The sequence below is a fragment of the Caloenas nicobarica genome, chromosome 3 (genome assembly GCF_036013445.1).
Source record: "Caloenas nicobarica isolate bCalNic1 chromosome 3, bCalNic1.hap1, whole genome shotgun sequence".
Lineage (NCBI taxonomy): Eukaryota > Metazoa > Chordata > Aves > Columbiformes > Columbidae > Caloenas > Caloenas nicobarica.
This window is the reverse complement of record NC_088247.1, coordinates 25132602-25150671: the sequence shown is the minus strand read 5'-3', so window position 1 is coordinate 25150671 and position 18070 is coordinate 25132602. Positions and strand designations below refer to the sequence as shown.

The 18070-nt window shown below is 42.3% G+C and overlaps 1 protein-coding gene across 1 annotated transcript in view; it reads right to left on the bottom strand.

Moving 5' to 3' along the window:
* AGPAT5 (1-acylglycerol-3-phosphate O-acyltransferase 5) overlaps positions 1 to 7439 on the bottom strand; it is a 59115-nt gene extending 51676 nt beyond the window's left edge. The window contains exon 1 of the mRNA XM_065632814.1: positions 6941 to 7439. Coding sequence (XP_065488886.1) covers positions 6941 to 7159 — 219 coding nt within the window. The 5' untranslated portion in view covers positions 7160 to 7439. The remainder of the gene's footprint in view (positions 1 to 6940) is intronic.
* Between the last annotated feature and the right edge of the window lie 10631 nt (positions 7440 to 18070).

Below are 18070 nucleotides of genomic sequence, written 5' to 3'. Positions count from 1 at the left end.
GATAAAGCTGATATAAAATTCAGATTCAGTTGTGACTTGCTAATTAGAAAATACATGCTAGGCATATCTTTTCACAAAGCTTCTAATTTATGAACCCAAACAGCAGTTTTGGTTCAGGTATCTGATTTCTAACAGACCTCACTTTTAATATATTTCTTTTTCATGTATCAGGCAGGACGTGGGGGCCGATCAGGACCAGCACTGAATGTGGAATCTCTCCATACTAAATTACATCTGGATTGCCCCAGGGCCGAAGCTGCAGCGTACCCGAACTGATGCTGATTTCCCAACAAATCGGAGTCATGAAAGACTTTATTTTTACCTTCAGAACGATAGCTAAAGGCAGACAGAACAAGAATTAAGATATATGCAAATATATCTATCTTTTGTAATATCTAAAAAAGACCAAGCACAAAGCTTATGTACCCAAATGTATCTATTTTTGCTGCCTCACACCACACTGGAACGTAAGAGTCTAAAATTAGGCATCCATCTGAATATGAAAGCTGCATCCCTCAGGCTTAGCAGGTGTCACTTAATTTCTGCTACAATAACACACAGGACTTTGTTGGATACTACGAAAGACACATATGCCTGGAGACAGTAGTGCCCTGGAATATTTAGTAAGATGAGCCAAGGTAAACCATCCTCATGGAGCTAGTGTCACAGCAGAAAGATTTCATTATAAAAAGCTTCTTTCAAAAGTTTACTACACAGAAGTGATTCACTATGTTCTACACTTTCTTTTCAATCTTTGCGCAGCATCAATCCCCAAATTTCTATCACTCCGAGACATTTCATTATTTCTACCATTGGAAAGATGTGACAAGTTACAATTATCTCAACACGCCTCACAACAGCTAACAGTTTTGCAAAGCAGCACCATGAGCGGGCAGCAGCCAGAGGTTCTGCTAGAAGCTGCATGGGATGAACCAGGAAAACCTGGTTCACCCTGCCATGAGGACACCTGGTTCTGAAGCCACTCCACTGTGGAAAGAACCAGGGTCCTAAGAGATGACGATCCACCTCACCAACAGCAACCAGAGAAGCTCCTCTCTGACATGAGTACGCTGCAACTAGGCCATTAGACCTGTGATGCCTCTTTAGCTTCCCACTTTAACCTTAGGCCCTCCAGAATTACCTGCTGGATGGCTGAACAGCTTCAAAAGGGAAAGCAGGGAGTACTCACAGTAAAAGTCACCTTGTCTGGCAAGGCTGCTCTCCTGGGAATGGAGATGGACACAGACCTTGTAACCCCCTCTTCCAGTGCAAATAGGTCAATAGCTAAAAGACTAAGCATCCATCCCAAGCTCTCCTCACTGATTTCCTAAAACGCCAAGACATCCAACACAGCCTGGGCTCCACCCTGCTGGAAAATATTGTCAAGAGTTCAACATCACACTATTTTCTAAATTACTTAGAAATACTATAGCTCTGCTAAACAACACTGAGGTAGCATCTGATTCTCACAGCCCTTCCAGAGTCCCATAATGACAATGAAAACCAGAATTTCATAATGCCTTTAATGAAAGCATCAATTCCAAAAACTCCTATTCAGCAGGAAGTGAGGGCAGGGAAGAGCTGACACAAGCGCTGAACAAAATCCATGCACATTAATTCAGTCATGGATTTTACTCAATTGTTAAAACCCTTCAGATGGAAAACGATCCTTTAGGAAGCAGTTCAAGTGATGATTTCGTTATTATTTCTTCACCGCCACTCAATACAAAATAGCAAACGCAATTACAACAAAAAGAAGTTGAAGAACATTTAGTCCTCATCTGATCCAAAACATGTGCATAAGCACAACGGGCATTAATTTCATTGCCCTGACAGATACTGGGATAAGATGCTAAAGGTCACAGAGAGATGACAGCATCCATCATACTGAATTACTAGTCCTTTCAGCCCTTCAAACATCCTAATCACAGGCACATTTGCAGTGACTTGGGTTTTCACATTCTATAGCAAGATGCAACTGTTTATTGTCTGTATGAAATGTAAGAGAACAGACTTTCCTAACACAGTAAAGACAAGAGCAGTAACACAACCACTGTTCACAGGCTACTCGATGATTTAGAAACTTGCAGTCACATCTACTATTAGCACAAGCAAAAGCAAGTCTCTAAAGTGCTTTAGTTGCACCTGTTTGTGTCAGTGACTGCTTTGGCTCATCACTGATAAAATTAACATCCTTTGCTCTCCAAGACTTACTACTCACTTTACATAGAGTTCAAGCATCTCATATATATTCTTTCTAGACACGAGTACTGTAGCACAAGGCAACACCACCGCATTTGCATCAAAAAGCAGCACAGGGCCAAAGCACGGCCATTCTCTCTATGTCGCTTTCCAACAGACCACGTTTACAGATTTTCTTCGCTAAAAGTTTATAGTCCTGTAGACTGTTGAACAGAACTGTCATAATGCCATGTATAGATTAATTTTACATATTTATAGCTCCCTAATAAAATTAATGGATATCTGCTAAACTGTAATCGCACTGTCAAGCTTACACAGCATTATAGGATTTCACTTTATAGTCTTACTGGTTTTGTACAGTTTACCTCATTTAAAGGAATGGTATGTTCTGGATTGCTTTTTGTACTCTAAATACTGGCTATTCAATTTTCTACAGCCAACTCTTGCATGATAGTCAGCTAAAATGCCATTTTTGGCAATCCATTAAGAGAATTCTAATGTTATTGGAAAATCTAAACTGATTCTATCTTAGCTCAAGTTCCTTTAGGCTTTGTAAAACAAATCATTTTGGTGGAAAAAAACCTAAACCAACCAACCAAAACCCAAACAGGTCTGACCCAAAATTTAAAAAGGGAAAGTATTTACAGCGCGAGAAAGTAATAAGCTGTTACAGTTACTTCATGAGCCACTCTCTAGAATATAAACACTCATTAAGGGTTCACAGCAATTATAGCTCTGTAATTATTTTAGATCTCAAGTCCAATACTTAAGAGAAAAGGAATTATTAATCTTTCAAAATTTTCTGTCATGCGGTTCTGGCTATCACCCTATTTAGTTACATTTTACAACTGAAAAGCATTTGCTACAAAGATAAAAATGCCTTCCTAGCATGAACTGAAGTTTTTGCTTTAATAAATTTGGCTAAAAACATCCAGGTCAAGGAGAATAAAGAAAAATAGAATCATAGAATCATTTTGATTGGAAATGACCTTTAAGATCATGGAGTCCAACTGTTGACCTAACACTGCCAAGTCCACCTCTAGACCATGCCCCTAAGAACCTCATCTACACATCTTTTAAATAACTCCAGAGATGGTGACTTAATACATCATGAGGGGGTGACCGATTTAGATACTTGATGGACTAACAGTAGATTATACACAGAAACATCGCTTCCTGACAGATTAAAAAAAAGTATCAAGATACACTAGTATTTCATTCAGTCAAAAAATAATCTATGTTTATGATCCAAACCAACTTTATTCTATTAAGGCTCCACTCACAGTACTCGGAATTTCAGCACAATTATTTTAACATCAGACATCTCAAATATTCGCAACTGCCTTGGAGTGCTAAACAGTACGTAACATTAAAGATTTTCTTCTATAGGGCAAGATGGTGGCAGTGCTAAGAAAAACTCACTTAAGGCTTTGCTTCAGTAAGTCACTTAGGCACCTGTATAATCCTAATGACTTTAGTGAGACTGCGCAACAAGTCCCAGTATTCTGATGGACTACATTGTTGGCCTCCCATTTATCCAATTACAAAAAAATATCCCAGCACATTTCAATCGATTGAATAAATTAATAGACCTGAAAGAGATGCCGAATTCCTCTCTCCCATGGCTATTACAATACCTTAATGCCGGTAAAGCCCTACAGCTGCCTTTACGAACCAACGCAAGTTACTATTCTTGCATTGTTTTTTGGAATTAAGTTTAATGACTTCTGCATCTAACTACATGCTTAAAACAGCCATTTCGCAGTAGCTTTCAGGTTACCATTCCAATCTCAAACACTCAGGCACATACTTAACTTTCCATTGTGAGTTTCAAGTTAAACGTGGTCAGTGTTCGCAAGAGTAGGTCTAGGTCTGAAGGACGCAAGAGTAGGTCTAGGTCTGAAGGACACTTTGTTTCTCCTCCTTACACAAACATGGAAATATCTTCCAGTTAAACGATACATGAATTTTAAGGATTCTTCCTCTTGCCTCTCCACATATGCATCATATTTTCCATGTTTGCATTTACCTTTCAGTCGCAGTTACTATTTTATTTATCCTATGACAAATGCCACTTTGGCTTTGTGGGTTCTCTTTTTTGTTTCTATTGTGCTTTATTTCAGCTTTGCATGTATCATCTCTACTCATAATATCATCTGTTCCTCACTGTGACACAGCATCTCTCTTAATATTGCCATAAGTGATCACCTGTACTGTCATCCACCATTTTTTTGGTGTGCAGATGAAGTTTTATCAATGGAACAAAAGAAAACAGAGGTCAACAATGACTGCCTTTTTGTTTCTCTTGGTTAGCATTTTCCTTTTTATACCTTTACATTAGGCATTATTTTTGGTAAAACTTCTTATCAAAAGTTCAAAGTGATTGCTACTCTGTACACACTCCTTGTATTGAATTTGAGTAACTTTTCTGTTACAATTTATATCTTGATTTTTGTCTCTTGTTCTTAAACTGGGTTAAATTAAACTACTATACTGCTACTGCAGCTAATGACCAAAGTGTGTTACTACACATCAAGATATCTGCATTAAAGATGCTTCATAAAAAGGCAGACAAAAAGTACTTAATCTGTGAATCACTGCTCCCCTTTCAAAAAAAAAAACCAAAAAAAAACCAAACAGAAAAACCAAAGCAAAAACAAACAAACAACCACAATCAAACAAAAAACACAACACCACCCAAACAGGTTTGTAAACCACAAGTTCACAAGTTAACTAATTTGGACAAGATGCAAGGGTGAAGTTACATGAGTTACAACCTGAATCAAAAACTAATTACCAGATGATCTCACTTCCATTTTGTATCCATTATATTCACCTTGACCTCAAACTGTGCAATTCTTCTATCTTTAGCTGACTTTGGGGCTTTCCAAGAGAGCATGTATGAGCTGCGGCCTACAGCTCAAGAGTGGAAATTAGGGGGCACCTAACCTGATTTTGAAAGAAATCATAGAATCATTTTGGTTAGAAGACACTCTTAAGATCATTGAGTCTGACCACAACCTGACTCTAGCACTAAACCATGTCCCTAAGAGCCTCATCTATACACCTTTTAAACACCTCCAGGGATGGCAACTCCATCACTTCCCTGGGCAGCCTGTTCCAATGTTTCACAATCCTTTCCATGAAGAAACATTTCCTAATATCCAATCTGAACGTTCCCTGGTGCAACTTGAGGCCATTTCCTCTTGTCCTATCACTTGCTACTTGGATGAAGAGATCAACGCCCTCCATGCTACAACCTCCCTCCAGGTAGTTGTAGACAGTGATAAGGTCTCCCCTCAGCCTCCTCTCCAGGCTAAACAGCCCCAGTTCCCTCAACCGCTGCTCGTAAAACAGTGGATGAATGCTTTAGCTGTAAATATGAAAAAGGGCCTATTTGTACCAGTTCTGTCACCTGCCAGTGAACACATAAGCACTTGTTATTCTTCACTCCCAAGCACCTACAGCTGACGCTAACTTCAAATACACTTCTGTATGCCCGGACAGTTTTGAAAGTCAGGTTTAGGTGCAGCAAGCACCTGAAATTTATGTAATTATTTTTTAAAATTATAATTAAGTCGCCTTATATACTTTTAGAACTGCAGACAAATACATAACCTCTCAAACATTTAACACTTTGGGAGATAAGTATTATTACTTGAATGCAAATACCCCTCAGGTCACACAAGAGAAGCCTCCAATTTCAACTTATTAACCTGAAACCTTGGACTTCAGTTTCTGAGGTACTGAATAATTGCAATTCATGGTTGATCCAAAATTTAATGGCAAAAGACTGACAGCGGGCAGCCTGCACGAGTACTCAGATGCTGCAATAATTTAGAGGTTGAGTAATCTCTTTATTAAAAACTCATAGGTGTATTAAGCATAATTACTAGGGCCTGGAGCACAAATCTTATGAGGAGCTGAGGGGAGACCTTATCGCTGTCTACAACTACCTAAAAGGAGGTTGTAGCATGGAGGGTGTTGGTCTCTTCTCCCAGGTAGCAAGTGATACGACAAGAGGAAATGGCCTCAAGTTGTGCCAGGGGAGGTTTAGATTGGATATTAGCCAAAAATTCTTCATGGAAAGTGTTGTTAGGCATTGGAACAGACTGCCCTGGGAAGCAGTGGAGCCACCATGCCTGGAGGTGTTTAAAAGGTGTTTAGATGAGGTTCTTAAGGACATGGTTTACTGCTGGAGTTCGGTTATGGTTGGACTTGATGATCCTGAGGGTCTCTTCCGACCAAAATGGTTCTATGATTCTAGTTTATTTTCTTATCTGCTACCAATTTAATACTACGTATGTGCAACACAGCCCACCGGGTTCAGGTGTACCAGGAAGGCTGCCATTGAGTGCTGATGGAGCACGACCGATGGCGCAATCCCTTCCGTTTTCCCAACCTGCAAAACGAACACAACACCTGAAATGCAGGTTTCACCCCATGAAAAGCATCACCGGCGGAGCCACAGCGGCTGTGAGACGTGACCGTCCCCAGCGGGCCCGCAGCCCCCGCCGGCGCGGGGTTGGGAAGGCCACGGCCCGCACCTGCTCCCCCGCGCCGACCTCGCCTGGCGGCGGGCGGGCCCTGCGAGCCGAACCGCCCCCGCCTGCCCCGGCGGCCTGAGCAGAGGCAGAGGGGGCGGGCGCCGGCCGGCAGGAGCCCAGAGCCGCGGGGCCGACACCACCGGCGGCCGCTCCCCAACGGGTCCCCGCGGGGCCCTCCCGGCCCGGCTCACCTGCACGCCCGTGTAGTTCTCGAAGAAGAAGAGCACCATGCTCTGGTAGATGGTGTAGAGGCGGTCGTCCACCTCGCGGTAGAAGCGGGCGGGCAGCACGGCGGAGAGCAGCCGCCAGGCGCCCCAGGCCAGCATGTAGGTGGGCGCCGTGCCCATCATGACGGCGGCGGGCAGGACGTAGCGCATGGAGTACGTGTGCAGCACCAGCGACAGCAGCATCTTCCCGCTGCCCCCCGGCCTCACCGGGACACCCACATGGGCAGCGCGCTCACACACAGCCCGGCGGCCCCGCCGACCGCATCGCCCGCCGCGCTGGGCACACCCGCCAGGCGGGCGGGACAGCGGCAGCGGCGGCCGCCGCCGTTAGGCAGGGAGTGAAGGGAGGGAGGCGCGGGAGCGGACACCGGCTCCTGCTCACGGCTCCCCCCGCGCCGCCTCCGCCACCATATTGCCCGGCCGGAGGAGGAGCCGCGCCGGCAGGAAGGCGGCCGCTCGGCGGCTGCGGGCCGACTTCCGGGATGGGCGGGCGGCGCCCTGGCTCCGCCTCGGCCAGGCCTGGGGGGCCGGGCCGCGGGGCCTGTGGCGGTGCGTCAGGCGGCCCGTGGGGCACAGCAGGAGCAGGCCCGGGCCTGTGCCGCGTTCCTCCTGCTTGGGCTCCAGCGCGCAGTAGCTGACCACAGCAGCCCCCTGCGGCGGGGGTGCCGGGCTGCTCCCCCATGCTGTGGCGGAGAGCTGCTTGGCGCCATGTGGAATTGGGCACCTGCGCTTATAATCGATTAGCTGTAGTTCAAAAAAAACCCCCACCAGCCAACTTTTTTGTTTTGTTTTGTTTTCCCCCCTTTCCTCCCACTCCTGCTGTGAGTCTAAAGTGAAGCACTAAGAAAACTCTCGCTTGTTACTGTTGCCAGCTACAACCACAACCATGGTCGGGGATTTGTACGCGTTTCATGCTCGCCTGTTTGCATTTTCGCCTCCCAGGTTCTCAGGAAAGCAGGCAGCTATCTGCCCAGCATCCCCTCTGCTCTGGCTCCTGATAACCTGGTTACAGCAACAGCCAGACGCACCAGCTGCTTTTGAAGAAAAAGGCCTTTGGCAAGTAGTAGGATAATCTCCTTTTGTTCTGAACCTGTCTCTTGTAGTTTCATTTTATGTACCTTAGAGCCGGTATTGAAACAGACAGAAAATCCCTTTCCACTCTCTTATTTGTGCCACTCATGATTTTTAAACTTCTCTGTAATATCCCCTCTAGGCTACCTGAATTTTACTCAGTTTTGCCCTGTAGGAAAGCTGTTCTACAACTTCTGTCTTGCAAGCATAGCCAGCATTACCTATGGCATTTGCTAACTTCTAGTTTCACTTTGCAAGTGATTCTTCTTTTACCAAAACTAAAATAAAAAAATTTCACGTAAGACATTATGCTCACTCTCACAGGATTGATCCATAAAAAAAGCTTTCAGATTCTCTGCCACAGGTCTAGTATAATATGTCACCATTTAATAGATCAGATTAGTAAAGGAGGGGAAACACACTTTGCCAATGGTTCTAAAACATATTTGATGACTCTAGAGAAATGGTGATTCTCAAGATTTTACAAGTCATGGAGGAAAGAGTGTTTTAATGAACACAGACTCTTTTGCATCAAGCTGGATCCCTATCACCTTTCATCTGCCTCCAAGTTTTCTCCTTGCACTGTTTCCAGCCTTCACCCATCAAGCTCTCAGTCTCCTTTCCAAAACACATCCTTTGTTCTCAGCTCCACTCTGTCTTTACATGTTTTTTTTCCCAATCGCCTTCCCAGGCAAACCTTACTAATTCTACTCCCATGACTCCTGTGCATCCCATTCACATTCTCCCACAATGTCAGTCTCTTTTTTTCCTAGTGAATCCTAGTTTGCTCTTAATTTCCCTTGAGAGCTCCTAATCCTGTTATCCACTCTTCTGTATGTCAAAGTCTCCTTGCTTGAGTGATTCTAATTTTTACTTCCTGCCTACTTGGTCACAGTCCAGTCTTTCCTCAGCAATTCTCAGTCACAGCTTCACCCTTGACCAGCAGTTTTCCTTTTTCCCCTCCTTTGGTCAAGCTCTCATTCTCTTCGTATGTAACTTGGGTGGCCTCTTCCTCTGTGGCACTTGGGTGCAGGCAGGGAGAGCACTGAGAACATGGCAGCGATAAGGTACAGTCGCCCTCCAGCTGGTCCTTGGGCAGCCCAAAGGGGACAAAACGTGCTGTCTCTCAGAAAGGACAGCAGCTATACGGCCTGTTCAGTGAGAACAGGGTTTGTGCATTTCAGCTGATAAACTCTGGGTTCTCTGTTATGCACTTGTGAGCCGCTTTATCAAAGGTCTGTGACTTCTCCAACTTTAAGCCAATTTTCACAGCAGCAGCAGGCGACACGTCCATAGCTTAAATGCTAGTCACTACCTCATCAAATTTCAATTTCTTGTTCAAAGGCCAAAAGCAGTAGAAAAGAAAAATGTTATGAAGATGCTAACACCAGCAGAATAGCATTTTTCCGTAGCTGTGTTCCCCGAAAGAGTGCAGTTTAGAAGATTTTTAACCCTAGATTTTAAATAGCAAAACCAACAAAGACAAGACCTCTGACATATGAAATGAAAACCTATTAATAAAAACTGAACTGACTTAAATACCAGGTGATGCTACAGTTCTTACTGTGTTCAAAGTGGAAATCCAGCTGAATGCTGAATTAATATTTACATACAGAAGCCTAAGAAACCTGGGATCATAAAAGACTTGGGAAAAGAGCTTATGTGATGTGCCTAAATATAGATACAGCTTCTCATGTTTAGCAGAACCAGGAAAGCCAGTTGAACTCAAATATACATACACATGAGTGTGTATGGAAGCATTAGTTACCTCCTTCTATCTAAAGTTTTAGTTCTGTACTACCCACAAGCAAATATGAGGGCTTTGTTCATAGTAAACCAGCATTTTTGTGTGGACAGTATGGCTTCGGGATAACAAGACTGTAGCACAGAAGTATTTTGCTGTAGGAATCTATGCCATTGTTGCAATTAGTACGATTAGATAAGTAAGGTCATCCAAGATTGACTGTATCTTGTCTGTGTACCTTGTTCAAGAAAGAAACAGGTAGGCTTGCTACTAAAGCTTAACAGCTTTAGGAACGTTGGGTTCAAGTCCTGGCTCAGATACAGGCTTCCTATCTGCTGTTGTACAAGTTATTTTGGTTTCTCGATTATAAAATGAAAGTAATACCTCACAAGGTCATTGTAATGGCAAATTAATTAAGTTTGGAGGAAGGATACTCTTGTGATTAAGAGACGGCATGGAATCTAAGTTTGCCTCCTGACTGCAGACTGTCTATAGCACCTGGCTTAAGTTACTTCATATCTCTGTGCTTCAGTCCTTCTGGTGTAAAATAACGATAGTATTTCCTCCCCACACCCTTCATTTGTTTAGATTGCGAGTAGAGCTGGTTGGAAAAATTCTGACATGTTTTTAATTGAGCGTTTGCTGACTCATCAAAATCTAGTGTTTCAATGAGAACCCTACCCAGCTTCCTGACAGCTTGCTGACCTGGTTCCTTGGCAGAGATCTGGGAAGTGCCGGGAGCTGTGGCTCTCAGGGCTTCCAGGCTCCTTCTTCCTTGAGAGCTGGAGCCCTCAGTGTCCACAGCTGCGGGGCAGGCAGCTCGCTGCGTGGGGACTCCCATTGCTTGTGGCTCTGGGGCACCTCCGGTTCCCTGGAGCCACAGTTTCACGCCTTTTTTTTTCTAAATACGGAATTTTTCCCAACAGAAAGAAACCATATTCTGAAATAACACAGTCTTCTGGAAAAAAAGAAAATAAAGAAGAGAAGAGAAGAGAAGAGAAGAGAAGAGAAGAGAAGAGAAGAGAAGAGAAGAGAAGAGAAGAGAAGAGCAATGGTGTTCTCTCAAAGGTGTCTGCAGTAGAATAAGGAAGGACAATCTCTCACATATACTGTGGACTCTAGAACCAGGGACATAGTATGCCATAGACCTATTCTTTGTGAGGTAAACTGAGCTCCTCCTCTCTTACATAATCATTTAAAGTATCTGTTCAAAGATCTGGAAAACAGAATTCAGAAATGTAGCTTGGAATCAACATCACACACTGAAGAAATTATGTTCTTACTGCACTAAGGGGCCTGCGGGGAGCTGCTACGTGGCTACAACAGTGATTGGTAATACAATCCAGAGTAAATGCAAATAAGTGAAGTTGTCCAATTCTACTTCAGGCAATATAAAATGTATTAATTTCTCGTTAACCTACTTGAAATGCCTGATGGAGGAATTTATTGACTTCTATAATTACTGCTCATCTACCAACAGTGCTTTCATGGCCTACTGAGGGTAGGCAGAATGAGCTGCGTGCTTGAAGAAAACAGATAACATTGATTCTGCAGCTTGCAAGGTTTCAATTATGTCAATACATGGTGCTATATTTAGGAAAGGAATTCTGGATAGCTTGTCAGTCTGACTTCATAGGACTTTAAAATCTATTTTTGATGGAAAAAATTATTAAAGAGACTAAAGTTGCTGTAAAAGATGATAAAAGGTAAATTGCATTTGGCAGCAGTAGTTCATGCCAGACAAACTTGGTATCTTTAATAAGAAAACTGAAAAAATGCAGTAGAGTTGTCAGCTCCTGTAGAGGACCTGATACAAGGCCACATGGAAAATTATTAGTTAGGGTGGAGAACTTGAAGATTAGTGTTAGAACTGTAGGAAAGGTGAGGAAATTGCTAAAGAGGACGAGGGTGAAAGCAGAGTTCCTCAAAGACTGGTCTTGAGCCTGGTACTGTTAAATGTTTTCTGTAATGACATTACCACAAAAAGTAGGTCTGTGTTATTGTTATTTCCTAATGGCACAGAGCAGAGTAGCTGGGTGAGGACAGACGAGGGAGGAACATCTGCCCCTAATGGCAATGGTGCCTGAGGCGAGCTGGTTTACCTGTGGACACAATGAAATTATTATCACAGCTCCAGGCCCACTTAAAGAGAAACAAAGTAATCATTCCTGTTTTTCCAAGTTGCTGATCTTGTTCATTTTGACAGGGCGGACAGTTACGCCAGAGGCAGAGTTTCCAGAAACACAGTGACGGAAAGCTGCAGAAAATTAGCCTTACTTACTTTTTTAATCTGTTATCTGCTGTGCCAGTTCTTAGAAGTATTTCTTAGCCATATTGCTTCTTACATTAATATATTAGGTTAAAATTACATCAGTTAATATAGTGGAATTCTTTTTGGCTACGCAATTACATTCATGAAAACCACCTCAACACTTCCTTTTGTAGTCCTCTGGTGATGTATTATTGCAATTTAACTTGGTGCTTCACTTCTAGCAGGAGATGCCAGCACACTCATTTAACGGAAAGTGAGTGCATATTTTCTTTTTTGAACTAACAAGCAAGGTCACTGTAACCTCTCTGGGATAGCAGAGCTCTTTTCTATTTATTAGCAGAATGATAACATAGTTCTTGTGTATCAAATAAACTCCTTAAACTTACATCCTTCCCGATGCAGGTCTATAAAGGTAAACCACCGAAGGTTAACAAGGTAGACGAGAACAGGAGAAATGGAATTGGGATTAAATGTAATTGTGCAAAATGCAAGTTGATGCTCTGAAGGATTAATACTAGGTGTTTGTTAGATGATAGAAGCTTGTGTCTTGGAAATGAGAGCTTTGCAACAGGTGTAGAGAGGCAACAAAGCCTAAGTAGCTTTAAGATGGAGCTTGATATATTTATAAATGGATTATATGACGTGGTCCTGAGATAGCAGATGACTGGGATTTTATGACCCCGGTAGTCCTTCCCAAGTCTGTGCTCCTTTATGTTGGTGCTGCCGATGAGGGAAGAGCCCGTTGTCTTTGGTAGGAGAGGTGCATATGAGAAGCTGTGAGTAACATTTGCAAATACAGGTTTCACACGTTTTTCTAAATGACGGAGCTACTCAAAACCCCAAAGAAACAAACTTTTCAGACATATGCAAAAGAAAAGGTTTCCAGTCTCATAAGTCAAGGCGATGTTGTCCTTGTGATCCACGTCAAGGAGTGGGTCTTAGTCCCCAGGCCAGACTAGCTGGGAAAGCAAATGAGGGATCCCTGGTGATGAGTGCCTGATGTGGTGCTGGCTGCAGGAAACTGGAGTAGGTAGTGGGAGAAGAGTGTTCTGCATCTGTGTGTGGGGGTGTTGTGCGTACTGAAAGGTTTTTCTAAATCAAGTTTTTGCAAAATCAAGCTCTCCTTAGGTATAAGGGATACTCAGATCAAAGAGTTTATTTCTAGAGGTTCGCAGGTTGTTGAAAAATTTCTGGCTAATAACCAAGGGATCAAAATGTCTGAGTCACAGGGATGGGATTTGTATGCAGTGCATATATAAGCTCTTAAATACCCAGAAAATTAATCTCCCAATTACTTGGGTCACAAACAGGAGAAAGAAGTCATGAATCATTTTCGGAACTAGAAAATCCTTAGATTACGCAAGCAGAACAGTAAAATTAAGATTTGCTTTCTGAAGTATAACTACCACTTATCCAAATTTATCCTAGGACATTTGCTAGTGGGCTATAATAGCCAATTACAGTATTAACAAAAATATACACATGAGATTTCCTGTTTTATAAAATATTTTCATTGTAAAAAATAAGGGACAGTATTACATTAATAGATATTTGAAGCAGGATTTTTTTCCATATAAATCCACCTTATTTTAGTCAAGCAATCATTTAAACAACGTGTGTATGCTTTTAAAGTAATAATCAAAATATTCTGCCTCAAAACTGAGGGTACCATTTTTCTCGTTACTCTCCAGTTTGAAAGTGAATGATATTATACATCTCTTTTACAGACAGACCTTTTAGGAGAGTACATCATCTAACATTCACAAATGTAAAACATTTAAATGAAGAAAAGAATGAATGGAATTCCTTTCACACAATTATAGTACCATAATTAAAGACAGAATATATATTAATCATTTCCTTTAAAACCAAAAAGGAACTTTTAAATCCCATAGGTCATTAAGTTGGCAACTTATTAAAAACTAGACATTTCCCATGCAGCAGCACAAGTATACTCCTCAGTTTCACAGAATCCGGTCCTGTAAAACTAAAGTTAGGTTCATAAGAAAAACGCTAGCTATGAAAGTGCTGAATACAGTTAAATTTCCATCCTTCCTTTGTAATAAGCATATAGGTATATGACCAGATAATTTCCAAAATGTTTCATTAGTCGGTACCAGCACAGCAGATTGGTACTATTCATCCAACTTTGCTTTGAAAATAGAAAGAAAGAAACAAGTATTAGCACGTCACATAATATCCCATTTCCAGCTGAAGGGATCCATTTCCAGTATTATGTGATTTCTTACTTTCTGCCACTGCAAGGAATAATGTCATCATGTTCCAGCCTGAGCAATTCACCAGAGTCCTAAAACCTTACCCAGAAACCCTTTTCACATGGGAACTTGTTTAGGGAATCTCCAAAGTCCTAATTATTTCAGTGTAGAGGGCCTCTGTGGTTACACTACCTACGAGAAAATTACAAAGGCTATTAATGTATCGTTGGCCAAATCCCAGGTACAGTCAGGAAGACATTTCTACTTGGTCATACGATTGCAGGAATTTATGTCAGTGATGGCCTTTTCTCGGATGTGTTTGGCCTTGGTCACAGACAACAATGGTGAATTGAACTAGATGTTCACTGAGTTATTCTGGGGTTTTTCCTCACAGGCAGTTCTACAGGGGCAATCATTTTGAGTAGGATTTCATTAGAAATACCGTGACATGTTTTGGTTGTACTCACTCTGGGTGAAGAATGTCCCTTTTTCCCCAGTTGAAGCTCTGAGCACCCAGCTCAGAGGGGAAGGGGCTGTGGGAAGTGATGAGATTTGCTGTAGCTCCATTATTATTAGTCCTCCCCTGCCAGCAACATGGTGAGTTGGGTGGAAAGGATGTGGCAGGCAGAGTAAACCCATTGAAAAAACATGGACAGAGCAACCTTTTAATGGGGCTTCTGAGGCTGGATAGATGATCACGTCAGCCACCATGCTGACTGACAGGGCTCACCTTGCTTCCCTGCCCGGTCTACCCAGCCTAACAGGTTTAAAGGACTTTGCAGCTCCGGGGCAATACACATCCCAACACCACAGTCTTGCATGGTGGGGTGAGGTGGGAGGAGGAATGCACTATGAAGCAATACAATTTTCCAAGAAATGCAATTAATTTTCCCCACCCAGTTTTCAATTATAGACTTGCTGTTTGGGAAAAGGGATGCTCAGCAAACTCATTCACTGTAGCCTATAGAAACTCTCATCCTAGTCCTTCACAGTCTAGCACTAAGGCTTCTGATCATACTTTTCTCATGAGGTAGTTTCACAATGTACCCAACTTGATGGAGTGGGCCCACTCCCTGTAGCCCTGTGCTCACATGCTGCTTCCCTGAGCTGGGATGTAGATGTCCTGCAACCACAAGCTGAACCTGATCAAGCAGATAACTCCACAGAAAATTAACCCATCGAAACAAGAAACAAGAAACAAAAGGGTAATCATTCCCCCAAATCAGCAAACTGATCCACCTCAGTGTGCCCACGCTGGATTGGGTTCCCTGCAGAGGAGGTGGTGGGAACAACCTTTTTGGTGTCAGTCAGAAATTGCATCAGTTTAGTGTAATCTCACTCCCTGGCCAGTAGTTTCCTTTGAAGAGGCAAGAGGCTTATGGTCCTTTCCACTTGCTGCCAGTTTTCCAGGGAGGCTGGTGTCCATGTTTCCATTTTACTGAAATCATCAGTGAAAGCCCAATTGGTGCCAATAGGAGAGAATTTGAGTTCTCAGACAGCATTTCTTATAACATAGATGAGCAAGGAAGAAATGACTGACCTTCCTCCCTTGGAGTGGGAGACAGAGGAGTGACAGAAACAAATACAAATTAAATGCAGTTTTAAAAATAGACTATGAAATTGCTGGGGTTTCACCTTGTCTATATTATAAGATGAGATCTTTGACAGTGACCATGCTGAAACTCATGGAGATTCTCCTTGTACTGAGGGAAATTTGTATTCTGTCAGTTTGCTATCACCCAGATACATTTTCCTTGCTCCAGTGTGCCAATTTGAGTTTCCTTTTTGCATTCAGACAAAGATTTCTTTCTCTCTAAACATTGCTTTTACTGCCTTAGGAGCACTGCCAAGCTTGTGCCCTTTTTTATGCTTTGCAGCTAGGCTGGAGCTTTTAATTCATGATATTTAAATAACATTTCAGCTTGACCATTTAACTCTTTCCTAGCTTAGCTTACTTCCACATTCAGCTGCATAGTGGAGCTTACCTAGAACAGTGCTAAGGCTTCTCCTTGAGCCAAACCCTCTCAGCGTAGTATTTGTTTGGAAAACATGCGTTTGTCTTTTGCGTTCTGTAAGAACTTGCTCCATGCCAAGAGGGAGCAGAATTTTGAGTTGAATGCATTAGAGCGAATTGCATTATACTCTACAGAGATAGGGACATGCAAAAGAAAAATGCTGCACAGAAGGGAGCTGAATGAAATTGCCAGTTCAGAGGCCATGGCGCATACCACGACTATTGAAATGAATGCTTACTAGTAAAGGAGTTCCACTTGAAAAACAAGAGAGGAAGGAAAAGAAACTGGGCCAAAGAGCACAAATACTTACAGAGTACTTAGTCATGATAAGACAGAAGCTATAAAAATTCTGTTGTTTTATTTTGTTTTTTGACTTAACAGAAATTTCTGGGATTATCCCACATAAGCATACTGCTCTTTCCAAGGAGGCAGAAGTGTTGTGTCTCAGACTTGTGGTTATTTCTCTTGCTTTGTTTGGGGCTTATGTTCCTACTGTCATAACAGCAGAATCCTTTTACTGGTCTGATGGTGTAGGCATCTCAGTTCTGATTCAGAATATCCTAAACAAGAGTATGAGCTTGTCACTACCTATTGTCCCTGACCAAGAGATCAGGCTTTTCTCATAAGCTATGGAGCCATTGCTTGTCTTTTCTCACAATTAATATAGAGGTAATCTGTGATGAGTAGAGTGTCTTTAAGTGGACTGCAGAGCACTCACTGATTGGATGATTTCTTTTTGGTTGATCAGCTGTGATACAAAGTCTTGTTATGTTTCCACATTCTGTCTGCAATGGAGTCAAGAAAAAAATATCCAGTCCTCTCCACAATCTGCATCTTCCAAAGTCTTCGACAATGTGGTGAGGAGTGGCTGTGGAGACACCTCTCCATTCCTGTGCACAGTCAGATCTTCTTTTTTTCCTAAGGAATTTTCCTTTATCTCAACAATGTTTTGATCTGGACCAACTAAAATTGAATTAATGTGAAAATAAGGTAGTTTTGAAGTGAGCCTTACTTCGTTCAGTGCTTGAGCGTTGAAGTGGGTGCAGAGTTTGCATGCCACATAACAAATCAGTGACCAGGCTGCAGTAGTAATACTTGTGGAAGCTTTGTCTCTTTTTAAGGAATCAGCATCTTGGTTTTGGTTACATCACAGACAGTTCGTATTCATTTTGCGTACAACTTTGCCGCTGCATAGATACACATTTAAAACTCTCGTGACTTAAAGCATCAAAAGAAAACAAGTTTGAATTCCTGGAGGCATCTCAGCTTGATTTTATCTATGCTGAACAGTTTCACTATGCTCTTAGGCTTAACCATCACACACTTTGCACCTTACACTATGGAGGTTCTCTGAGTTGTGGAGGCCTGTGGGGTTAGGACTTTCTCTTCTCATGCTCCTTGTTTACAGAAGTCATCGCCATCTAATATTAGGAACTCAACATCCCTGCCAGTTCCTAGGCTCAAGTTAAAAATGTTTGTTTTGAATCTGGTCTTTCATCTAGATTTTTGTACACATGTAAGTCATGCATAAAATGGTCTCAACGAACTGCTCTATATTTTGAAAAGACCTAATAGCATAGTGAGACTTTCTGTTTTCACATGAACGTTTTTCTGGGCCACTCAGAATAAATGATCTGGGTCTCTAAACTGAGCTGTTCTACTGGTCTGCGCTTCCTAAATTTTTTGCACGAAGCCGTTCCCTGTAGCTGCATCTTGCAAAGACCTGTTAGGAGACACATGATATGCTGACATGGAGAAAAAAAAAATTATCATCCT